Source organism: Paroedura picta, chromosome 3 (assembly GCF_049243985.1).
Source record: "Paroedura picta isolate Pp20150507F chromosome 3, Ppicta_v3.0, whole genome shotgun sequence".
NCBI classification, from domain to species: Eukaryota; Metazoa; Chordata; class Lepidosauria; order Squamata; family Gekkonidae; genus Paroedura; species Paroedura picta.
This window is the reverse complement of record NC_135371.1, coordinates 130,893,803-130,920,776: the sequence shown is the minus strand read 5'-3', so window position 1 is coordinate 130,920,776 and position 26,974 is coordinate 130,893,803. Positions and strand designations below refer to the sequence as shown.

At 44.3% G+C, this 26,974-nt stretch overlaps 1 protein-coding gene across 5 annotated transcripts in view; it reads right to left on the bottom strand.

Annotated features, from left to right (window-relative positions):
• CASKIN2 (CASK interacting protein 2) overlaps window positions 1–26,974 on the bottom strand; it is a 110,811-nt gene that overhangs the window by 73,823 nt on the left and 10,014 nt on the right. For all 5 annotated transcript variants that reach the window (XM_077327830.1, XM_077327831.1, XM_077327829.1 and 2 more), the window contains exon 2: window positions 20,941–21,543. In XM_077327830.1, coding sequence (XP_077183945.1) covers window positions 20,941–21,037 — 97 coding nt within the window. In that variant the 5' untranslated portion in view covers window positions 21,038–21,543. The remainder of the gene's footprint in view (window positions 1–20,940; window positions 21,544–26,974) is intronic.

Below are 26,974 nucleotides of genomic sequence, written 5' to 3'. Positions count from 1 at the left end.
CCCACATTGCTAGGTGGCCTCTCCCGGAATGAGAACCAGGCTGCCTACAGTCCCAAGTACTAAAGGAGGTTAGGGCTGTTTCAGCACAGGACAGCCCTAGTACTTTGGAATGGTGTTGTTGTTAGGTGTAAAGTCATGTCCGACCCATTGCGACCCCATGGACAATGATCCTCCAGGCCTTCCTGTCCTCTACCATTCCCCGGAGTCCATTGGAATGGTAGCCTAAGGAATTCTAACTTCTGCAGATCTTGGCCTTTGGAAGTTGATCTGCTGCTGAGCTGACGGGGGGGGGGCGGGGTGTTGTTGATTAAAGTCAAATAGATTTATATCCCTAGTTCAACCACTAGTCAGTAAAACTAGATTTAAACCATGGTTTTCTATATAAAGACTCATTCTTGCTGGTTTAATCTTACAATTTACAAACAAATGAAGGTTTCATGTGTAGAATAATAACTTTTCAGATCAGTTTTACAGTTAAATTTTAAAACTTACTGATTTGGTTATACACTCTCAACTCGATATAATGAGGCTCCATGCAGGGTCGTTTATAACACAGTCAGAGCTTAGAACACATTATAAACAATCCTGATTAACTACATTATATCCAGCCAAGCAGCTGGGAGCTTTCTTCTGCAGTCTTCTCCCAGCAGTTCTGCATTCCTGCACAGAGAGGAGATTGAGGTGGGGCATCCAGGAACTGGAAGCAGATTCCCCTGGGCGAGGGGCAACCACTCTAGTCCAATGGAGATCTCATAGTCACTCAATCCTCCACCACCCGCTTCCTCCTTCACTTTCCAACCAGCAGCAGCAGCACTGAGCAGGGGGTTGGACTAGATGGACTGTATGGCCCCCTTCCAACTCCTTTCTGATTCTAATCCTTCCCTGTGGCACTGCCAGGGCCCCCTGAAGACACAGCCGCCACCCCCCGGGCCCTTTTCCCTTCAAAGAGGTAGCTGGGCTGGACTCTGTCCTATACTTGGCAGAGTGCAGCACCTCCCCAGCCAAGCTCAGCTCCAAAGTGAATCAAGTGGGAATAGGAAGGTGCTCCAGTCAAGCTCTCTCAGTGGCTGGACAAAGCACCGCATACACTTCTGGCCTTTGCCCATTGACGCAAACAACGGTGTTCTGCTGATACTCACCTCAGTATAAGGCACTCATGTAAAACGCGATATAAAACTGTGAGCCCCGACTTCCGCATTACATTGTCTACAGCAGGGGTAGTCAAACTGCGGCCCTCCAGATGTCCATGGACTACAATTCCCATGAGCCCCTGCCAGTGAATGCTGGCAGGGGCTCATGGGAATTGTAGTCCGTGGACATCTGTAGGGCCGCAGTTTGACTACCCCTGGTCTACAGTGTACTATTAGAAATACATAGATAATTATGAAATTATTGCAAGATGAACTATCTTCACTTTATTAGGCTAATTGTTCATTTTTTGACAACTTGTCTACTGTACTTCATTGTAAGGAGAAAAATAATCATTACCTTAATAATACAAATTATTTTATTTAACTAAAATGTTGAGAGGAACAATGAGATCAAGGTCTTTTCCACAATTCTGTATGTTTATTTAATAACAATTTTTGCTGTGAAGAGGAGGCATATTATCTCTGCAGACATAAATTCACAGTTTTGAGAACTGCAAAACCAAGCATCTGTGATAATGTCTTCTAGACCAGGGTTTCTCAACAAGAGTTTCGTGAAACTCTGGGGCTTCTTGACAGCCCGGGAAGCGTTTCCCAAGTGGGTGTGAGTTAATTAATTTTTATACATATAAAAAAAATTGTTAAACATTTGTTGGGTGATATAACCATATATGGTCATGACAAACCTCCAAGTGGCCAATGATGGGCCTGGAGGGGGTTGGGAGGGGAGCGGCCCCAGGTGGGCATATAAACAGCTATGCTACCCAACCATATTCTGCACAATTGGACCCCTCCTGGGGTTTCTCAAGGCCTGAAAAATGTTTCAGGGGCTTCCCAAAAGTAAAAAACGTGGAGAAAGGCTGTTTCAGACAGAAAATTTACCTCAAATAATCTTAAGAAAACTCTTGGGAAAGCCTGACTTTGTGAATGGTTTACCGGGATTCATTTATGAAATAAGTTAAACATTGCATGCATATACAGCCTCATGCTACATAATTAAAAACGAATCCATATTTCCTGATGAATAACCTTTGGACTATTATGTGTCTTAAATAGAAAACTATCTTTAGGTATATTGTTCTTCAAAAAGCATTATTAAAAATCTGATTTAAATTTTTAAAATTCAATTTTTATTTTATTTTTTTAATAATTGATTTTTATCTGTTTTGCTTTTATCTGTATAACTGGAAACAATTTTGAGCACCTGCCAGAAAAGCAGTCTACAAATATTTTAAAGAGGCAGGGTTGCAAGCTCTAGGTTGAGAAATGCCCATAGATTTTGGGGGTGGAGCTCAGAGTTGGCAGGATTTGAGGCAGGGAGGGTCCTCAGTGTTGTATAATGCTTGAGTCTATCCTCTGAACTAGCCATTTTCTCCAGGGAAACTGATCTGACTCTTGGAAATTAGCTCTAACTGGAGAGGATCCCCAGGTCCCACCTGAACACTGGCATCCCTAAAATAAATACACATCTTCAGACTCACAAAGCAAAAGACATAATGGGACAGCGGGCAATAATGGCACCCACATATACAAGCTGCTCACTTTACCGGCTTCCCACCCTACAAGTTTACTAAGCATCAAGTGACAAGAACTCCATGCATTATCTATCCCTGCTCCACATCTCCTATGCTGCCAGCACAAATGGCAAAGCAGTGGGGTAAGCACTGGAGCAGCTGAGACCAGCCTCTCTCTACTGTTACCACAGGAGTTTGTTGTGAGTTGACAGTGACATTCATCCTGCAGACGTAAGGGCCAGAAATACTGTGCAACTATTTCTACTAACGAGGAGGCCAAGAACAGCTCTGCAAAAGCATGGGGTTACTTCTGCCCCAAGGCAGCTTGACTCTGGGGCCTTCAGCGTCAGGTCAGTCTGTCAATATTTGCTTTAGCACTCACTCTCCACAACAGCAGCTCCTCTCCAGGACAACAGAAAGGACTGCGGATTTCATTGGTGCATTTTTGCAGCTGAAATCACACACTGACTGTTTTGTCTCAGGATGATTTTTGTCTTCCAAATGTACCAGATGGGATCACTGAAAGGCTATGTGTACAAGGCTCTCAAGCACCTGCACTATCACCTTACATGTTCTGCAGCAACCTACGCTGGTATGCAAAGAGGAAGTCGAGGTGCTTTGTTTGTCTCCCTATCTCTTGTCAAATGGCACCAGTGTGTAGCTCTCTCTTTATCAGTGGCTGCCAACAGCTCCCTGCACGCACATCCCTGCCTGACACGTGAATTTGCTGGGCTTTCTTTTAAGCCCTTTTGATTGAGGTGATATCATCTGCACCTCTGCCAGGAGATTGGATTGCTAAGTGAGAGCGGTCGCCGGGAGGCAGTGGGCATTTCCAGACAAGCTTATGAACTGCGGGAAAGCTTACTAATGCAGGTGGAGCTGAAACCTACCAAGTGCTACCCCCATCAGAACTCCGGCTCCAAAATAAGCTGGGGGGGGGGGGTGTAATTTGCAACCCTTACAAAGAGCAGTGGAGGCACATTACGCCCCATCTCTCTTTTGACTTCAGCGTTGAGGAGAGGGAGGGAGCGAGGGAGATTTTTGTGCTTTCAGACTCCTAATGATGTATTTCACTAGCAGCGATTCCAGCAATGGCCCCCTGCCAAGGCAGGCTGAGTTGTTTTAAAAACACAAACACTGTAGGAATATGAACATATAAAGTAACTTGGCAGATTTGACTCTTTTCACAAGTTTGACCGGGGACTAATTTGCACTGCACCAAACATTCCAGAAAGCCCATTCCAGATGGAAATTATCTTCCACAGGAGGTGCTGTCAACTGGAGATGCAATTCAATAATAAAGCGGAACATGATGTATGGGAAGCGTTCCCTGCGCCTTTCCTTCCTGATAGACCCTCCCCATAGCAAATGGTAGAGAAGCAACCCTATTTCTTCCATGACTTTCAGCTTCATGAAACGTTCGTATAAAGTCCTTGGGAACTAACGTAGTTTCTGCCGTGGAAACTGTGACTGTTGCTTTAATCAATCTGGGCCAGAAAGATTTGGTCTACAGGGACCCGTTCCTCAGGCTGCCCTTTATTGAGTCAGACCATTGGTCCATTAAGGTCAATAATGTCTACTCTGACCAGCAGCACTTCTTCAGGAACTTGACTAGAGACGTTTCTCACTAGCGGCAGCCTGTTTGATTCCGCACTCTCCCACACGCAACTAGCTCCTACTCCTTTGGGTAGAGAAAAGCGGCATATAAAAACCAACTCTTCTTCTTCTGATCCTTCAAAAAAAAATTATATTTCTATACCGCCCTCCCTTAAGGCTCAGGGCAGTTTACATAGAACATGGAGGTATACATTGAATGATGACAATAATACAATAATCGTAACAGTGGGTTTCAAGTCAACAACTCGTTTACAACAGTTTATAATACAACGATAACTTTTATAACTTCTAACATGAACCCTTTGGGGGGCCAGTTTGGATTTAGATTGTTGTGAGGGGTGACTGGGGACCAGCAAGTGTTGTTTGGTTGGTCTGTGGGGGAGGGCAGCGAATTTATTTGGCTGCTCTACCTCAACCAAATGCCTGGTGGAGCAGCTCCCTTTTACAGGCCCTATGGTATTGTGTGAGTTCAGGCAGGCCCTGATATCTTTGGGGAGCTTGTTCCACCAGGATGGGGGCCAGGATAGAGAAAGCTCTGGCCCTGGTTGAGGCCCAATACGCTTCTTTGGGGCCAGGTACCCTCAGCCAGTTGGTGGTGGCAGAGCATAGGGCTCTTTTGGGGGTATAGCCAGAGAGAAGGTCTCTCAGGTACACTGGGCCCAGACTATGCATCACCTCGAAGGTGATTATCAAAACCTTAAGCCTGATTCAGAATTCAACTGGGAGCCAGTGGAGTTGTTGGAGTGCTGGCCAGATGTGTGCCCTCCATGGTGCATTTGTGAGGATCCTGGCTGCAGCATTCTGGACCAGTTGCAGTTTCTGGATCAAGGTTAAGGGAAGGCTTGTGTAGAGAGAGTTGCATAAATCTAGTCTAGAGGTGATTGTCGCATGGATCACTGTGGCTAGATGTTCTGGGGCCAAGTAGGGCGCTGGTAGCTTGACTTGGCATAGGTTGTAGAAAGCCTGCCTCGCTACTCTTGTGACCTGTGACTCCATGAAAAGGGAGGCATCAAGGATCACTCCCAGGTTTTTGGCGGAGTGGGCAAATGATAGTTGCACTCCATACAGGTTGGGTAGGCATGCTTCCTCGCTTGGACCCTTCCTGCCCAGCCATAGGGTTGAGCTTCAGACGACTCTGTTTGATCTACCTCATCACTGCTTCCAGGCATCTGGCTAAGGATTCAGGGGGAGAATCAGGGTGGCCATCCATCAGGAGGAAGAGCTGGGTGTCATCGGCATATTGATGGCATCCCAGCCCAAACTTCTGCACCAGCTGAGCAAGAGGGCGCATGAAGATGTTGAATAGGACTGGGGAGAGAACCGCTCACTGTGGGACCCCACAAGTGAGCTGATGACAGCTAGATACTCTCTCTCCTATAGCTGTCCTCTGTCCGTGACCCTGGAGAATGGAGTTCAGCCATTTGAAAGCTGTCTCCCGTATCCCGGTGTCAGCAAAGTGGTGACCCAAAAATCTCACCCATGTAGTAAGATTTCAAGCTGGAAAGTCAGGACATAGTGGGAGCACCGAAGGATAATCTCGACTTCTGGAGACAGAATACCTCAGATATGTACCATATAGTTGGCTCCAGCTGCTGTTGCAATTCAGCAAGGCATTCCTTATGCTTTTAGGGCTAAAATGTAACTATTTAGGCTTTTATACCCTGGTTTTCTCCCCAAAGGAGTTATTTTAAACATAATTCTCTCTTTCATTTTATCTGTACAACAACCCTAGGAGGTAGATCAGGCTGAGAGAGAGAGTGCCTTGCCAAAGATCACCCAGCAAGATTCCACATCAGAGTGGAAACCTGAATCTGGATCTCCCAGGTACTAACGACACTCTAATGACACCACACTCACTCTTTGAGAGAGTTGTTGGATTCGCACTTACACAGTGGTATATAAAATAAACTTTAGTCCTGCTTATCATTATCTTCCCTTTTAGTAATTCATATATTTCAAAGATGGTTAAACGAATAATTGGTTGTTATATGCTATTTTTTCTCTACCAGAAGGAGTCTCAAAGCAGCTTACAGTTGCCTTCCCTTTTCTCGCCCCACAAAAGGCACCCTGTGAGGGAGGTGAGGCTGAGAGAGCCCTGATATTACTGCTCAGTCAGAACAGCTTTTATCGGTGCTCTGGTGAGCCCAAGGTCACCCAGCTGGCTGCATGTGGAGTAGGCGCAGGAGATAAAACCCAGCTCGCCAGATTAGAAGTCTGCACTCCTAATCACTACACCAAGCTGAACTATTTCGGATAAAAAGACCCAAAAGATGCTAAGCAGATTTCATGAGGCAAATTTAAGCTACACCAAGAGACTGATGCTGAATATTTGTTTTAAGGAACAGCCTGTTGTTTTGATGGCTCCATTGGACACAACTTACAGTACAGGGATCAATCATAGATAATTTTTATTAGCATATTTCACAACCATTGTCCACATACTGAGAGAACCATTGTTCACAATCATCGTCCACATACCTTTTGAGAGGTAGTACCTGGCTATTCCCAACTGCTCCCTAACATGTGATGGAGCCTCCAATTTAGGGGTGCCAGGGAAGGGGTACTGTTATTGTTGGCAGAGTTTAACTTTGCAAAGAGATGCCCAGCACCAAGCTGCTTAAAAGAATAAAACAAATTTATTCTGAAGAGGAACAAACTTTGTACAGATAGCTGGATAGGGGCGGATCGGCCATACTCGTATTGTTTGATCTGTTGGCCACGTTTGACATGGTTGATCACGAGTTATTGTCCCACCGTCTCGCTGGGGCCAGGCTCCAAGATGGAGGTCCTGTGGTTCAGCAGGAAAGGGGCAGGACAGGAAGTGCACCTCCCCATCTTTGCAGGGGCTCAACTTAACATCTCGCCCACAGTAAGGAATCTGGGATGATCCTGAATGCCTCCCTGCCAATGGAGAAGCAGGTCGTAGGGGTAGCGCGCATGGCATTTTACCATCTTTACCAGCCCAGGCTACTAGCACCCTACCTGCCTCCGGACTGTTTAGCCACAGTGATCCATGCTATGGTCACCTCTAGGTTGGACTTCTGTAATTCGCTCTACGCTGGTCTACCCTTGTCCTTGACCTGGAAACTCCAGCTGGTGTTCATCTTGGAGGACCCACATCTAGCTTGTGCTGAGTCAGCTGCATTGGTTATATCAGTCTTGGCCAGGATCAGGTTCAAGGTTTAAGTTTTGACATTTAGGCCATCCGCAGCTTGGGCCCTGCATATTTGAGGGACAGCTTGTCTGCTTATGCCACCTGCAGGGCTCTTCACTCTGCAGGTACTAATCTGCTGGTGGTCCCTGGCCCCAGAGAGGTATGCCTTTTCATTCCTGGCCCTGACCTGGTGGATTGAGCTCACAAGAGAGCTGAGGGCCCTGACAGAGCTACCAAAGTTCCGTAGGGCCTGTAAAGCAGAGCTCTTCCACCAGGTCTTTGGTTGAGGCCAGGTCTTTTGAGATCACTGGGCTATCCCTCAGGCTATGCTGTGTCATCAGATGCACCCTTTGTGGATGACTGTGGGGAGGACTGGAGGGTTTTTCTACCATCTGACGTTCTTGGTTTTAAGATTGGGGATTTTATGGGGTTTTAGAGGGTCCTACCATGTAATCCATAAATCCAAGGAGGAAGGTGAACTAGAAATTTAATACATTTAATAAATTTAATAAACCATAATAAAAAAGATAGAGGAAAGGAGAGAAAGCCCAAGCAATCTGGTTTGTTCTGTTCATTCTGTCTGTTCCTTCTGGAGGCAAGCAGGGAGGAAATGTGCTCAAAGGAGCAAGAAGTCTCCAAATGAGCCAATCAGGACACCAGAGGAGATTATTTGAAAAAAAAAAAGATCAGGAAGTTCCTATTCTATGGTAAATTCACATCTTCAGTGTCCCCTGCATGGCATTCTTTGTATATTTATGCACATTACAGAGCTTGCATACTCCAGCAGTTTTCATATGCATGAATTCTTACCCACCTATAATATGGCCTCCCCCACTCCACTGACAGAGATGCTACAATGCACAGAATGCATCTCTTCCTGTAATGCAGAGAGGTATGACATCCCACAAGTACTTCTTTTGCTCCCAGCTTGTCACAATGAAGGTCATTCTATTACATTCCATTGAAAGCAATACACAAGAAAGAGTTCAGACTACTACACTCAGGCTCTCCACTTTGGATTAGATAAGGAAAAGAGATGAATCATGTGAAGAAGATGACCACAAGCAAACTTGGCCTGTGAAGACCTCTCCCCCCTCACACACACTAAACACACTTCACATTTTCTCCTCTAGCCCCTCCCTTACACTCAGTCCACTTAAACTGTGTGCTTCAGGTGCTTATCTTATTTTGCTAGGGATAGGGCAAGGATGACTCTAGGCCCATCAAAGGAAGTCTAGTCCATGAGGAAGGCAGCACAGTTAAGCTGGGAAGGTAGGGCTGTCAGGTCCCCACTGGACAATGGCAGGAGATAGGGGTTAGGATCATGCCTGGAAACCCCTACTAGCCAGCCATAGCTGTAGGTGAAGGGTCAGTGCTCAGGGTTCCCCCTGTGACTGGTTTTAAATTAGCACCATGGGAATTGATTTGTCGCCACCATAGGGGTTTTTAATGGGTGTTTTAATGGGTCAATATTATATTTTATTGGGTTTTTTTGTGTGACCCACCGCAAGCCAGCTTGCTGAGGGCAGCAGGATATAAATTGCGACATAAAACAAATAAATAAATAGGGTGGCAAGATTCGGGTTGGGAAAATCCTGGAGATTTAGGGATGGAGTCTGGGGAGGCCAGGGACCTCAGTGGGGGTACAATGACATAGAGTCTACCCACCAAAGCATCCATTTTCTCCAGGGTACCTGATCTCTGTAGTCTGGAGATGAGATGTAATTCGCGGGATCCCCAGGTCCCACCTGGAGAGGCTGGCATCCCTAAAGGAAGTGGGAAATAGAAGACAGAAACAGATGGCTCTTCCCATCTATATCCAGGCTCAAAGTGTAATTTGGGGGAAGGAATGGATGAAATCACATTAATTTGATTCTCTCTCGGGCTATTTTTGAGCCCTCATTGCCACCTCTTCCTCCCCCTTCCCTGCCAGCCTGTAAAGGAAGTTGGTACATGCATCTAAAAACTGACTTCTATCAGCTGCTTGAATTTCCTTTTTGCTGGCAGGACCCTGCCCACCACAGGAGGCAATTGAGATTCCTGAGATCCTAGCGTAAGAGAGAATGCCAAGTGAACCCAACTGCTGGCACACGACTCGGCCAGTGTCAGCTTGAGGGCCCCAGAGAGCAGAGAAGTGGGGAGATAAGACCTAGTTCACAGAATAGCAATTTCAGACACTATCTGGACTCTTTCCTGAAGATTTTGTTCCCTAGCTTTCCCATAAACTTGGAGACGAAGGGGTTTCTGATTGTGGGAATGTTGACATTACTCACATAAAGGGTGTGCGGGATCCCCTGTGTCAAAGATTAGCTCTCCTATACGGAACATAAAGCATAAAGATTTAACTGCTTTACACAGGAGGGGTTAGTCCTTATCCTTAATGTAAATAGAGGGGCTCACAGTCACATGGTTTTAATATACAGCTCAAGGGTTCAATAGACTGGGTGTGTTTTAAACACAAGCAATCTGGACAAAATCAAACACATCAAATGTGCCACGCAGGAGCCCTGCCCTGACTGTCTCAAGGACAAGGTGACCTATTACTGTAAGTCCCTTATTCCTTTCTCTTGCTTAGGGGGCCTGTTTAACCTAGAAAATGGCACTTCATGCAGTCTCTCCCCTCTGGACCGAGAGCCCCTCCAAGCAAAACCCCACACGCTAGTGGTCTCCACTGGCTCCGTAGGGAGAGACGGCTGCTATCACAGGGAAACAGGGAATTAAGTCCCTCTTTTGACCCCCATGAAGCAGTGGGCAGTTCTAGCCTGTTGCAGTAGGAAAGCAAGCCAGACTCCCATAGAGGGATGCTGTATTACTGCATTCCTGGCTCCCCACACACCAGTGGAATAATTTTACAGAAGGCCATGATGCAGGGGGATTCTATGAGGAATGAGCCATGGTTTCAAAGGCAATCAGCTACTCATTCTCAGCCAAGGGTGGGTGGGCTCAAGTTGGCATGACTGAGGTATGAACAATGCAAAAATTGCCGGAGCTGCCAAACTATTTGTAAGGACTGCCATCTCTTGGGAAGAAAAAATATCCAACTGTCTATTGTTACTTTCCATATACCTGATTGCATTAAATTATGCTTGTTTAAGATCAACTACTGCCAGCTAGAGCCAGCTTGGTCAGGAGTGTGGACTTCTAATCTGGTGATCTGGGTTTGATTCTGTGCTCCTCCATAAGCAACCACCTGGGTGACCTTGGGCTGATAAAGCTATTCCTATCGAGCAGTAATATCAGGGCTCTCTCAGCCTCACCCTCCCTCACAGGGTATCTGTGGTGGGGAGAGGAAAGGGAAGGCGACTATAAGCTGCTTTGAGACTCCTTCAGGGAGAGAAAAGAAGCATATAAGAACCAACTCTTCTTCTTCATACTGGGGACGTAAGAGAAGGGACATTGAAAAGGGAAAACATAAAAACATACACAAGACATCAGCAGTGTGCAGCTCACCAGACAAATCTAATTTTCCAGATCCACCCCCCAACTTAGGTTACTCTTCCTTGTCTCTGGCAGGTGGAATATGCCATTAGTAGAAGCCTACAAAGGTAAGACTTAGGAAAACTGAACATGGAAGCAAAGAAAAAGGATATTAGACCACCAAACACACATATCTACCACTGTTTTCTTTGGCAACAATATCCTCCCATATCCTTGTCTGATTCAAGAAGAATCTGTGCTAGCAGTTTATGGCCCATCAATCATGCAAGGTAGGCTATGTGGTTTGCCAGTGTCTGTTCTTCATTTCCTGTTTTATTCACGCCAAAGAATTCATAGGCACATGAATACAACTGATTTTTTTTTAAATAGCATCTATGAGAAATAAAAAAATCCTGAGCCCACAAACAAAATTCTGACTCTCCAACGCTAGCAAAAGCCTGTATGTTCCACCAAAGTTTTGACAGATAGAATCTGCCATCTTTGCTGACTCTGTGATTAAAAAATTTGGTTCTCAGGCGTTCCACGGGGCCAGCCCAGCAAAGCACAGATATTGTGGGAAATGGATACACTCAGTACATCTGAGACCTGGAGAAAAAACACGATGGTCAGTCTTCATCTGGGCTTTTAAAAAATGTAAATAAAATCCCGACTTCAAGTATAGGCTACTGGGGTCTGAACTTGCTGAGACTGAGAGGGAAAAAGATCTTGGGGTTGTGGTGGACAGCTCAATGAAAGTGTCAACCAAGTGTGCTGCAGTGGTGAAAAAGGCAAACTCTATTTTAGGGATTAGGAAAGGGCTTGAGAATAAAATGGCCAATATAATGCCCCTGTATAGATCTATGGTGCAGTCTTTTTTGGAGTACCGTGTCCTGTTCTGGACACGGTCATCATATCACCAAAAGGACAATGCAAAGGTGGAAAAAGTATACAGGAGGGCAACCAAGATGATTAGGGAGTTGGAACAACTTTCCTATGAGGAAAGGCTGCAGAGTCTGGGACTTTCCAGTTTAGAAAATAGATGACTAAGGGGAAACATGATAGAGGTTTATAAAATTATGCTTGTGGTAGAAAGAGTTGGCAAAGAGACATTTTTCCCCCTCTTCCAAAATAGTAGAACTTGAGGGCATCCAATGAAGTTGATGTTCAGGATGGACAAAAGGAAATACGATTTTACACAGAAAGTGATTAAAATGTAGACTTTGCTGCCGAGGATGTAGCGATGGCTACATGAATTAACAGCTTTAAAAGGGAATTAGATCCATGGAGGAGAAGTCTATCAATGACTACTAGCCATGGTAACTGAGGGGAACTTCCACATTCAGAGGCACTAATTCTTTGAATCCGAGAGACAGGAGGTAACATCAGAGACAAACAGTCTTGGCCTCTATGCCCTATTGTCTGCCATCCAGAGGAACTAGTTGGCCACTGTGTGAGTCAGGATGCTGGACTAGAAGGACTTTTGGACTGATCCAGCAGGGTTCTTCTTATGTTCTTATGGGCGCATTATTAAACTCTTACCCTGATTTTTCACAATAATTGTATCTAAAGTGGCTCGCATGAATTTTAAAAAACACAACATAAATTACACTCAATACAAATGGCTTGTGGGAAGGTAGGTTCTCACCCCAAAAAATCAAACAAACTGCTGGGAAAACTAAAACAGGTTGGGTTGCAACCATACTTGCAGCAGAATAATCAGTCTCACCTGCACATAGAGCTATTATTTAGCTAGGACACATCTTATGTCATCCTAGCTTAGAGGTCAGTGACCTCTCATGACTGGGTCAAATCTGCTGGTATCTGGTCTCTAAGCCGCCAGTGGCAGACATGTACAAGAAGCATGGATGGGCATCATATATCACAGATTTATAGGAGGCAGTGGGCAGACCATCCACTAAACTTAGAGGGACATTTCTCAATAGGCCACTGCCCTAGAGGGCCACTCGTGACCAGGAGCAAGCAGAACCCAGCCTCCGTAGCCACTTGGCTCAGACCCTTCATTGGCAATGGTAATATACCGCTGCCTCCAGTTTAGTAGGCAGCACTGGGCAAGCTAATGCCTATTGTCAGTGCCACTGAACTCAGTGGCTCCTACAGTGCCAGCTTACAGAAGGGCAGGAGGGCAGAAATGAGTTCTGGGATATTCCTTTGGGAAGAATTTGACCATTTACAAAATGCTGCTAGAGCCCGATTATGAAAGGACCCAAAGGCAATCTTGCCTCGCCCTACCCCATGAATTTTCAAGTACTGAAACAGCTGAGGGGGGCAATACTTGGAAGGCTGCGGGGAGAACAAGATGGCCTGGTTCCTCACTCTACAGGCCTGAACAGGAGTGGCCCTTTGTGGCCTTTTTAAAAATGGTTAAAATTCCACCTAAAATGGTGGCACCCACAGGTATAACCTGTGGTTGCGATAATATCTAGGTGGGCCATGAGAGCCCCCCAGTCTTTCCAGTTCCACCTGTCACTGATAAGGACATTAGAGAGAAGGCAGGAAATGCCTAGGCGCCCCTCCATTATGCCCAGATCTAACTTTCGCTGAGAACAGGTTCTCAAGCTACCTAACTGTTCACCAAGAACACTTTTTCCAACCAAAACAGCACTACTGAATGATCTGGGAACTTTAGGATTTATAAAAATATATTCTGCTAAATCACTGTCCTAATAAGAGATAGGCAAATGGTAGGTGAATTTCCTCTAGGCCAGGCTGGATTCTGGAGATTTTTGGTGGTTGGGGGGGGGTCACTTGGCCATGAAATTGGGGTCACTGTGGGTAGGCAAATAGTTGTGAGTTCCTGCATTGTGCAGGGGGTTGGACTAGATAACCTTGGAAATCTCTTCCCTCTATGATTCTATAGTTTTAGGTGCCTCCTGTCATGGAGATCCAGAGTGAATGGATCCCTATCTGATACCGTGATGGCTAAGATAGGGCACAATAGTTAATATGGTGGATAAAAAGCAAGGGAATTGATAATATAGACTGCTGCAGCAATAAATGAAAAGTCAACCAAAAATAAATGAATTGTTGAAGGCTTTCACAGAGGGAGTCAACTGGTTGTTGTGGATTTTCTGGTCTAGTAATTTTAGTTCCTGATATTTCACTATGGCCATGTCCTAGCTCTGAAGATGCCATTCACAATTACTGGTGGAACGTCAGGGACTAAAACTAACAGACCACAGCCACACAGCCCAGAAAACCCACAGCCACCAACCCAAGTATAACTTTATTGCCTGAAAGACACCCAACAAGTCTGCTTAAAAACAGAAATCCTAAGGCAATTAAGTAAGGAAGCTTTCTCATGGAAAGATCTGAGAATGTAGGAAACTTGAGTACTATGACATCGCTCCCTGAACATGTCTCTCTGGCTGATGCCCAGGCTGCCTTCTGTTGTGGTGCTTGTGTCCTTGGCCACTGGGCCTTCTGTTTGCACAAAGTTGATACTTTTCAGGGAGACCTTGAGCAGGCAGTAGTGGAAGAGGAAGCAGGCACTATAGCAGAGGGGAGCAATGCCATAGGATCCAGGCCTGAGTATGCTAAATAAGGATGTATGACACCCTTATTGTAGCCCAGATGTTGGCTGTGAAGGCAAACAGACTTTTTAGGGGTGACACCTAAGAAAACAAAGTGTGAAGGGGGGGAAAGGTCTCTGTTTGGAAACATGGATAGCATTCATGTAACTTTTCCAGGGAGCTATGAACAGCTGCAACAAACTCCCTGGGAAGTGTACGCTTAGGGCTATACTTAATGCCTTAATGTGTGGAAAAAACCCCCTGAAAGTTCCCTTCTTTCTTGAACTTGTAAGTATTTGTAATACTTTTAATTGTGGTTTGCTCACATTCTTTCCCAGTGTCAGTTGCTAACATGGGCAGGATACAAAAGGTACTGCCTCCCAAAGTTCCTTCCCAGTATGGTAGAAGGGACACTCCTTGCATTATGGACAGAGTGGAGGGTCAGCCTTATGCTCTGCAAAACATTATTTTAAAATTAGGCATTCAGTCTGTGTTGCCTAGATATTACCCTTCTTTTACTAGGAATTTAATTTATCAGCCAGAGGACACTCTCAGATCTAACTGTCAGCCCTCAGCAAAATCTCTTGAGCTTCAAAATTGCCGTTCTACTCATGGAAATTGTTGAGATAGAGCAGGGGAAGTCAAACTGCGGCCCTCCAGATTTCCATGGACTACAATTCCCACGAGCCCCTGCCAGCATTGGCTGGCAGGGGCTCATGGGAACTGCAGTCCATGGACATCTGGAGGGCCACAGTTTGACTACCCCTGAGATAGAGCATAGACACTAGACTGCTAGTATAATATTTTCCCCCTGAAAACAATTTTTTGGTTAGGCACTTAAAGATAACAGCTCAGAAATCATCAGGCCTTCTCTCTTTTGGTCCACAGAGAATAAACTCCATTTCCATGTTTTGAATGGTAGATACTGCTCCACCATCATTTGGAGAATAAGAGAGATACAAAATGTAATAGAATTCCTCATTCTTTTTAATAGTGAAATAGTCGGCCTCTGCTGCAATCAGAGGCAAAACTAGGCCACCCACTGAGAACTCACAGGTGTCTACATACTCAAGAGATTCCCTAGAAATGCAGATGAATATGACTTTTGAACAAAATATAATTCTCCCCCATCAAAAAAGCATGATGAGAACGGAATATACTCTAGAAGTATGGGGGAAGGGATCAACCTGCTCAATCAATTTCTCAACAATCTGTAGAACTCTGCAGAAGGAGAATTTCCAAAGTAATCCCTCCTCCTATCATTCCTTGTCTTTCCCATAATTACCACTGAGGAAATACCAGGAAGCTGAAAGTTGGAAACACTGCAAAACTGAAGTACATTTTTCCATATAAAGAGAGCGATTCACTGAGAGTCACTGTTATTCATTGGTAGATGTAAACGCCACAACAAAGGCATGAAAAGATACCCCCAGTCTTCCTTTCCGCATTCTTGGTCGGTGCCGTAAAATTCTATTTGACTCTTACTTCTCTAAAAGTTGCTGAATTCTGTTTGCAGCCTTTGTTAAGTTGGGGGATAACAAGCAAAAGATAAGACAGACCCCTGCTTTTTTGAGCCAGCTGAATTAAACTTTCCCTTCCCCCTGAGAAAGGGCTCCCTAGACATTGTCCTTCCAAAAGACAATAGCCCCCCAACTGCTGCTGCCACCTCCTCCTCCTCCTTCCCCAGGAATCCAAAGCTCAGCCCTGCCCCCCCCTTCTCTTCTGGGGCTACCGCGTTCACCCCCAGCCCAGCCAACTGGCCCATTGTTAACAAGCGCGTCCAGCGGAGAAAGCGATTGATCATCAGGGAGAAAGGCCAAAGCCCTGACGGGTCGTTTAACAATTTCAATTAAACTCTATGCATTCAAACGCTGAGAGAGGCAGAAGAGAAAGATTTTTTTTAAGATTAAAAAACAAAAAACACCCCAGAATCTTCTACTGAGACAGCTCCTATGGCAACTCAGCAGGGTCAAGAGGGCTCTCTGCAGAGAAGGTGCAGGAAAAAGCCCCCTTTTTCTGCAGCTGCATTATGAAAAGCAGAGAAGCTTCCCCAGCCTATAACACAGCTGCAGGAATAAATGCAACCTTCCCTACTGCCCCCCAATAAAAGATTGCCTACAGTTTCCACAGAACCACTCAATACTAGGTGCTGTGACCCATTTGCAGAGCTACACTTTGCAACCCATGCACTGCTATAGAATATGCCCGTTGAATATTAAACGACGTGTCCCCAAAATTCCCGTTGTTGGGACTGGCGCTTGATTCTTGGTTACGTGCAGTGACTTTTTTTAGACACACGAGATCCCAGAGGGCTAATCAGAGAGACGCAGCTCTGAATCTACTGAGACAGCAGAAGGACTCTTAGAGGGATTTTAGAAAACTCAGCATCACGGCCTGTCATATGGAAACAGGCGCTTTAATGAGCGGCAAATGTGGCTAACATTCTGCTCTGCACATCTTGGAGATGAACAAGCATCTCAAACAGTCAGGAGCAGAAGGCTTTCCTGAAGGAAGGGGCAAACATTCAGCTTCCAAGAGGCTACAGTGCTGCACTTATCAAAATGGATAACAAACTAATTGGCAACGGAAGGACCATTAGAGTGAAATAGACCATGAGCATCCTCAATGCATACCTCTTCTTTGGTGGTTAGGTAAGGGGCCCCCCAATATGGTGCCCACAGGTGTTATTGGTCCACCATCCCTGGTGACCCAGTGTCTTTAGAAAGTGAGTAAGACCAGGTGGGGTGGGACATTGGAAATTTGACTGGCTGAACAGATTTTTTATTAATTGCTTTGCCAGTAGCTGTTGCCACAACAACTCACGGATCTTTGTCGTGTGACTGAAGGCAGGCTGTAGCAGCCCTTTTGTTATTGATCCACCTCCTACAAGAGCTATTTGGTGGCTGCAGCCGCCATCTTGTGTCAAAATTCTGGATGCTTGCAAGTTCAAAAAGAGTGGGGACCCCAGGTTAGATATAGAAGGAAGTCCAAATTTATTCCTGCCCTCCTAAGATCACTAAGTCAACATGCAACATATGCCTCAAGCTGTATGTTATTTTCTTTCCCTTTAACTCCCTCACTCTTAAGAGAGTTAACAACTTCCATTATTATTATTTGTTTCACAAGAGCTACCATCTAAACTCTGTATCTTCTTTCCAACACGGTCCCTAATTCAACTCATCAAGAAGTATGTGTGAGATGCAAAACTAATAATGATGTAATAAATTCATCACCTTTACTTCCAGCATTGAAATTTTACTTACACTTCGATATTTGCAAGTCACAGTTGATTTTCTGATACCATCTTCCCCAGACTTTATTATTTGGGGGGAGGGGGGGAGTCTCACCCAGATCCCTTATGTGAGCAGTGCCCTTCTAGCCCATCACCCCCTTTTGGCATTCTCCAACAGAATTCTGTGCAGTACAACTTTATCTGGAAAGTACAGTGAATGGATGTTATCTGCCTTATGTTCAGGGATATCAAAAGAAACAAACCTGTTTCCCCAGCTACAGCTTCTGAGGTAGCAAAAACATCTGCTCCTTAAGTACTATACTAAGCTGATGGGGTTGCGATGGGTCGGACACGATTTCGCACATAACAACAATAACAAAGCTGATGCCCTACAGCTTTTGCCCAACAAGGGGTATATATGCTGCTGGTGACACAAAAGTCTTTATCTTCTCATTTTCTCAGTCTCCAATCTGGCTGCTGTTTCCTATTAAAAAGCATGCATATATGGATGTGGGACATGTGTGCACACATGCGCACACACACACAGAGAACTGTTCTTATGCTCACAAACGAATTTATCAAGATTTTAAAAAATGGTTTGAATTAACAGAGCTACGCCAGATATACATGCCCAGAATCTTCCATACCACCAACAAACATTAAAGATGACCATATCCACAGATGCTCTCTGTCCACTGCAACACCACAGATGAAAACCAGCAACACAGAGCACATTTAAAATGAGTACCATCTTCCAGAGGGCACTGGCACACATGAACAGTCAATGGATGCAAGGCAGAAAGTAGTAGGCAAGTTACAGTCATCATAATGTTTCCCAATCAGCCAATCAGAAATATTTTACATATTCAAGACAAGACAAACCATCTGCGAACCATAGCCATCTATCACCCATATACTTAGGTGGGTAGCCATGTTGGTCCAAAGCAGCAGAACAAAGTCCAGTGGCACATTTAAGACCAGCAAAGTTTGTGCATACACAAAAATATTTATACCTTGAATAAAATTTTGTTGGTCTTAAAGGTGCCACTGGACTCAAAATTTGTTCCACCATGTGCAGAATGACAGAAGCAAGGCCATCTCCACTCCCTGTTCTGACAGCTTCTGCCTTTGCCCCTGAATGCACAAAGCAATCTGGAAAGATCCAAGGGGCACTGATGGGCATCTGTTAGGCTCAAAGTCACTGCTTATTTCCATAGAGTCATCCCTTGTTTTAGATTATCCAAGTTCTAGAACATTCTGAATTTCTGAACTTTTGTTCTTGGGGAATGCCAATGCCTTTTAGTTTCAAGTTGAATTTGAACCATTTCTTTCCTGGCCATTCTCAAATAAGAACTCATAACCTATTCCCCAAAGTAGGTATATTTGGGGAAGTTGCATCTCTTTCCCTTGGTTCGCCATGTTTCATGTTGCATAAACACATATGCACAGAGCTTCCTTATTCATCACCAGGGATGTTTATTTACACTGCTAGCTCTACCTTCTGCTCTCTTGCTTAACAGTTGCTATTTTTTTCTCCCTAATAATCATGCTTAATTCTGCGAGCCACAGCCCATAACTTTTTCCTGCTTTGCATGCCTTGTTGAGTCAGCTACATCTTTGCCCCAAGATGTTGCCACTACTGTCTTTATTGGTTGATTTTATCTCCGTTTGGTTTTTCATCTCTTCTGATGGTGTTAGATAGTAGTGGAGCTTGTTTTACAGTTTGATTTTATTAGTGTGTATTTATAAATTGTTATAGTTAGCCACCTGGGCTGCTGAAAAACAGGATATGACTTGCCTACATACATATATACATTTCATGGTATGTTACTATTGCCTGTTTTACGATCTTCTGCTTCCAGCCATTTCAGCCAGGAAAACACCCCTTATTGCTAACAGTGCAGTCCTAAATAGATACACCCTTCTACACGAATTGACTTCACTAGTCTGAGAGGTGTAACTCAATTAAGGATTACACTGTTACAGTATCCCCTTGCAAATGGCAACAGAGAGTTATGATTATGCATCTTTCCTAGTTCTTATGCACCACCCCTGAAAGCAACTGAGGAACTCAGCAATGCAGAAGAGCACCCAGAGATTCTTAACTGATAACTTCTGGAGCAGCAGCTGCATTGAGTAGAGCCCAGAGGACAACATCAATGAACACATGAAGCTGCTTCATACTGAATCAGTCCATCAAGGTCAGTATTGTATTGTATACAACAGTAATGTATACTCAGATTGGCAGCAGCTCTCCAGGGTCTCAGGTGGAGGTCTTCATATCCTGATCCTTTTAACTGCTGAAGGTTGAACCTGGGACCTTCTGTATGCCAAGCAGATATTCCACCACTGAGCCATGAACATTCCCTCTCCTAACAACAAGTATGCTTGCAGATAGGCATGGAGATGACCACACTTGGGTCAGAAAGATAACATTATGGTGGAAAGTGGCCAGTGAACTGTATCCAAAAACTGAGTCAATAGTTTTCCTTAGCTACTTGAGTGTCTAATCTTTGGGACAATAACATATGAAATACAATACCAGTACTATCTACTGTAATGATTTTCAGCACTCTTACGGATTAGATAGCAGAAACACATGCTATATCTGATTCCACCCCCCACCTGGTGGAATGAGCTCCCAGAGGAGATCAGAGCTCCCAGAGGATAAGCTCCCAGAAGAGAACTGGAACAATTCTGCAGGGCTGCAAAAGAGAGCTCTTCTGCCAGGCATTTGGTTGAGGTTGACAGAAACTAACAACATCCACTGGGCCCTGGAGCCTCCCTCCCATGAATTCAAATGCCCTGCACTGACCAACCATTTAGCTATTAGAATATTGAAGTTCTTAATTACTGTTCTCTGTTCATTGCTGTTATTATCCCAATTGTTATTCATCTGACATGGTTACTGAGTTTTACTGTGTTGTTCCTGTTCCTGTTCCATGTGAATTGCCCTGAGCCTCAGGGGAGAGGGGTAAACAAACACACAAACAAAGCTAAGATCTATCCCACTGGTACCTCCAAAACAATAAGCCCTATGTTTCCTGGCCTCTCTTCCCTTGGTCCCAAAGACAAGTAGCATGACTTTCACATTCCTTCAGCAGTTGCCTCCTGCATTCCTATTAATACTTAGCCTTCACTGAACCTGCCCATGTTCCGAACTCACCTGCCGTTTCTTACTTTTATCCCAGGAGCCAAATTGCTCTGTATCTCTTGAGTTGCACCTGCTCCAAATTCAGTACCAGCCATGTAGCAATTCCTCTGGGGGGTGTTGGCAAATCATGTGGGGGGAATGAATAACTGAGTTAATATATAAGAAAATACTCACTAGTTTTGGACGCCTTGATCTTAGCCACCAATTTCTGCACACCAAGTACATCTCCATTTTTCACAGCTTGGATCAGTTCCTGCTCTCGCCCCATCATGAACAAGGGCAGCTGCTCCTTTGATTTACGAAGGCATCACAGTGTTGTGTATGTGTGTGATGACTTGTCAAGATAAACTCCACAGAAGCAGTAAGGAAAAACAAAACCCAACAAATGAAAATATATTCAGAAATCCCACGGTGCATTAAAAAAAGTCTTTTAATGATGATAAATGCTACTGGGAATAGCACTCCTTTGAAAGGGAATGGAGAGGAGATGAAGCCCCATTCAAGAATATGCAATCAATTAAACAAATGATGACTTGGTGCTTAGGGACTGAATCCCAGCTGCTTGGCGTAGTCAAGAAGGAAAGATTAATAGTTTTTTAAAAGGTCCACAGAACATAAGGCATGATGCTGAGCTTCCCTATATGAGCCCAAGCATCCCAGTAACCGTCCAGCTCTTCTTTGAGAGAGAGGCACCAGGTCCACGGCAGGCTGACGGAAGACTTTGGATCTTCAAGTCTACAAATCTAGATTCCTGGCCAAAAACCACTGTTTAGTTACCTGTGAAAACAAAGGTGAGAATCAGATTTTGAAAAGCTCTTTGGAATCCAGGGCTAAAATAAAATTTTCATTCTAAGAATAAATTGCTTCTCTATAGTGAATATGGACTTTGGGGAATGGTAGAGGACAGGAAGGCCTGGAAGATCATTATCTGGGGTCGCGATGGGTCAGACACGACTTCACAACAAACAACAACATAGTGAATATGGGTGCTTCATATATTTGTAAAAGTCATTAGATAAAGCAGATCTAGGGGAGGGAAGATTGATCGGTATGATACACAAGGGCTGCAGGTGTGTAGGAAAAGAGGGAAGAAAAGCAGCAAGTACAAAGAAATCCTACCCTTTAACAAGCACAAGCCTCACTTATTCTTTTTGAGGTTTAAAGACTTTAGCAAGAACATTCCATATGTTCAAAGTATTTTTTCTTCTCATACCTCTGAGAACTATTAAGGTCGGGGAGGGGGGAAAAGAACGCAAAACCTGTTTAGATTCACAGTGGTGATTGCGGCTGCATGGAATCATTACCACTTGCTTATTGTCATTATTATTGGTATTCAAAATATTATATGGTAGCCATTTTTGTTCATTTTTAATTCAGAAAGATGTCAGACCACTCTGATGGTAAAATGGGAGAAGTAGAAGAGAAGCTGAGACAGGTGTATGGGAAAGTTTCATCCAAGAACCCTTCCACGTGGGCCTTGTAAGCATCTGGAAATAAGAGATATAAGATAAGGCTCAGCCTTGCCACTATAGCAGGGGTAGTCAACCTGTGGTCCTCCAGATGTTCATGGACTACAATTCCCATGAGCCCCTGCCAGCAAACACTCTGAACATCTGGAGGACCACAGGTTGACTACCCCTGCACTATAGCATCAAGAACTGGACACCATACTCCTTGGATGAAATGTGTCTAGCACACAATGGCTGCTGACACGCTATATAAAGCTTTTAATGCCAAAATACACACAAACAAGCCAAGTCAGGCTACAGTGGCTAGAACTGCTTTATAACCAAAACAAAGTTTCAGTCCAGTGGCACCTTTAAGACTAGCAAAGTTTGATTCCAGGTATAAGCTTTCATGTGCCTATATACTTCTTCAAGATACAATTCCTTTATGATTAATACAAAACCTCTGATTGACTTTCGCAGGAAAGAGAAAAAATTATTGGACGACTTGCAGTTTTAGAGATTAAAGAAAGCAGATGTAGAATTAATTTTAATTATACAATCCTAACAAGTAAGCTTGGTAGATATTGACAGATCTTGACAGATATTGACAGATCATACTATAGTTTATGATCTGGTTGGCTGGAGACAAAAAATTATTGGAATGAAGTTAATAACTGGATCCTTGTTCTTTATTTTTTCTTTAGTCTTCTCTTGGTTCTACCTTCCCCCCTTTTAATCTGTATAAAAAATAATAATAACTCTTGAAGAAAAGTATATGTCATTTTTCTAATATTCAAAACATTATCCAAATTCATATTTATAATGGTCCAGAAACATGGAGCTGTTACAGGTGATGCTCCTTCTGTAGAATTAAAGGAGAGGGATCATCATCATTGTCCTCACTGTGTGTAAAGCATATAAAGTATTTTGTTTTTTAAACTACTGTAATATAATTGTAGCTCAGAGGATCTTGGGAAAATATATGCAACTTCAGGCTGCTGCTTACCTTATTTCTATCTATACAATACTTTATAATCCACACACAGATTGACACACCCTTCCTTAGAGCTAGGGCAGGCTTGGACTGTTAGTTGCACAATGCTCAGATAAAACAGATTTCTTTAGGCAAAAGCATTACCAGTGTCATCATGTAAGGGCAGAAGGGCAGGGCAAACATCTTGCTAAATAAAAACTACAAAATAAATTATAACTAGAGGCACTGACATCAGCACTATAAAAACATCCCTCCTCCCTTCAATTTATTTCATCATTATCCCCTGAAACCAAATATTACAATACTGTTCTATGAAACTACCACCTGATCCCATTTGTTTTCCTGAATTCCGGGGATATGGACCATGAAATGATCTGCAGAATGACCGAACCCCTTGAGTACTGGTGTGTAGGTATCACTATGTCCCAACAGCACTATTTCAGATTGTGTGGTTGAATAGGGGGAGCAGGCAGCTTTCAATAGCAATATTACTATCTCCCCAGAATAAACCCCACCCCCACCCAGTTAAAACAAAAGTATCTGCGTCTTTGCACTCCTACTACATGCACCCATCTGTTTGTTTATAAAAGCTGTTTCAAATACACTGAAGATTCAGGAGAGAAACAGGAAGCAGGCCATGCTTCCTCTCTCCACACTTTTGCCTCCTGCCTAGAATAGAACCTTTTGCATCTTATCGCCTGCACGCTTGTCCACCTATTCATTGTCATAGGATGTTAGTTATTTTTAAAAAGAGTTGGATGGTACCTCCTGGGTCATCTAGTCCAACCCCCTGCACTGTGCAGGACACTCACAACCCTATCGCTCATCCATTGTAACCTGCCACCCTCTTGAGGCTTCACAAAATCAGCCTCTCCATCAGATGGCTATCCAGCCTCTCTTTAAAAATATCCCCCTCCCAAGCTCTACTACTACTGATTAGGAAAATGGCAGTAGAATATAATGCACCATTCACATTACAGGAGGAGGCACAGAGATCTACATCTTGGGATATTCTCCTATGTTAGAAGGCCCCAGCAAAAAGAAAACAAGAACAGCAAGTGACAGGACTGCTAGTTTTCTATTTGCAAGGAAACACACATATCCTTCATGGGGACATATTCAACAGATACACATCCAATTGCAACCTGAAGTGGTATAGTCCAGGAATAGTTTTATCATTTCATGCAGAGTTGCCAGCCTTCAAGTGGAGCCTAGAGTCCGGCTGAAATTACAACTCCTCCTCACTCCTGGAGAAAATGAACCAGGCCTCTGGTCTGGGACTTATAGACCGTTTATGCACTGGAGGTTTCATGCCAGGCTACAGGCTGGAGTTTTAGTTGTGGCAGGTTGCCCTACCTCTTCCTGCACTGACATGGGGGAGCATTTGGCCTGGTGCACCTCATTTGCCCCCAATTTGTGTTACTGCACGGAAGCTGGAACAGTGAAGTTCCCAGTGTGTAAATGGTCATATACAGGAGAATGAAGTGGCAAAATGGGCTGTACCACTGAGAATTGCAAATGGCGGCTTCCAGCTTTGAATGTGTCACATAAAAAAAGCTAGCACAGAACAGAACATGATTTTCCATCTACGAGGGTGTAGGTGGTGGGGTTACCTTGGACGGCACATGCCGAAATATAACGTTCCACATGCAGCCTGAAGTAGTGCAGCCTACCCACCTCAGTAATTCTCTCCGCCTTCCAATTCTTCTCCATGAACAAATCAGGCCTCAGTGCACCCAAGCCCTGGTGATACTGATGCCTCAGAGACATAATTACACACCCACCGAAGCACATGGTGGAATGGATGTGTATGCACCTGCCTTTCCCAAACAGTGCCCTGGCGTCCTTGCTTACCCCTTGCTCTATCCAAACGGCTTATACATTTATCAGATAAGGTTTCCAGGCATGGCAAATCTCATTCATGTTACAAGAGTCAAGAACAGCATATTACACTAAAAAAACATACAGCTACAAGGAAAGGAGTTACATAACAGCCTGTTCTGAAACCCGCCACTATCCCCCAGCCGAGCAGCAAATTTATCTCAGATTTCCTACTCTGAACAGTCTTGGAAGTACAGCAGTTTCCATTTGTTTCTATGTCATTTGTGTGTATGTGTGTCTGTGTAGTGGAGCAAACAACAAATACTCAGTTGTTTGGTTGAAGGCCTCTTTATTAACAGCAATTGGAAGGCAGGTAACTTGGCTGTTGGAATAAGGAATTACTATAGATAAATAAGCTGTTTCTAGCACTCTAGGCCAGGGTTCTCATGGCCTGGGTCAGCAGATTCTGAGTAATGCTACCCCTTATGGAATCACGAGTTCTGATACTTTTTAAAATAAATCTTGTTTCTGATTTGGGGGGAGGGCACAGGACTTTAGAGAGGCATGCTTTGTTACGAACTTTGGGAAAAAATGTTTTATTTATGGCATCGCCTCCATGTCTGTCCACCTATTTGTTGCTCCAGGATGTTAGCCGTTTTTAAAAAGAGATTCCAATGCCCGGGAACAAGGAAGAGGGAGGCGGGTGCAAGGGCGGGATGAGGCAGGCATCTTTAGCACGTTTGAGCCTCCATACCTTCCCTCTGCTGGTTGCCTGCTGGTTGCTCTCCGGCAGCTAGTGTTTTTTAGGTTGGTGAATCCACTAGCACGTTAAAATGGAGGATGTAGCCCGCCGGTTACTGCCCAGACACTGGATGTTGCTGACGTCATATGGAGGGGCCAGAATGTAACGACTACGTAAGATAAGAGTTTCACTACATTTAATGATGCGGAAATCCCGACTCCCTACTACTGTTTTGCTTGCTCTAAGGCAGGGGTAGTCAAACTGCGGCCCTCCAGATGTCCATGGACTACAATTCCCAGAAGCCCCCTGCCAGCGAACGCTGGCAGGGGGCTCCTGGGAATTGTAGTCCATGGACATCTGGAGGGCCACAGTTTGACTACCCCTGCTCTAAGGCCTACCGAGATCACCTCTTAAAGAGGCAGTCCACAATAAACTTAGTGTCTTATTTTTCCTCAGCCAAGGCTCCAGTGCCAATGGGCCATGAAATTAAAATCACTGGGCTGATAAAGATGTGAGAGCCCACAAGGAAGACCTTGGGCAGCAGCTGCCACATTGTAACGGTTGGCATTCTATGGCCATACAAGCTCATCCCTTGAGAACCACAGAGGGATAACCTGTATGTATGAAAGAGCCATTTATATCTCAAGTGCCTCAGAGAGGGGTTTGTAACTGTCAGGGGGGGCACCTGATGCCCTCAAATGGGAATCATTGTAGAAGACACATATAAAAGTCTCCTAATTGTTTCCATGTGTGTGTATAAGTGAAAAGCAACAATGGGATGGTAAAATCAAGTATGGAAGAATGGCAGAGGAAGATTTACTTAACCCTTTTCCTGGGGATATCTTTTCATTTATTTCTCCTCAATAGGTGAAAAAGTACACAACTTTCTTGTCTAGTCTATACATGTGTCAAATTGAGGCAGTTACGAGTGAAATAGTGTTTGGGTGTTAGAATAGACTGCAGCCCTCCATGATGCAGATGAGGGGTTACATTCCCCCCTTTCCCAAAAAGATGCCCTACCGTAACACCTGTGTGCAGAATGAAAACTAGTACTGCATATGGTGGGCTATGCCAGCACTTTGTTATTGAAAGACTAATTTTTATTTGCAAAGTTTTAAAATTGGCAAACATTAAATAGCTACTCTTCTTACCTGAAGCCTGAAGCACATTCTCCCACCTCAAGATTCTACCCCCCCCCATTCT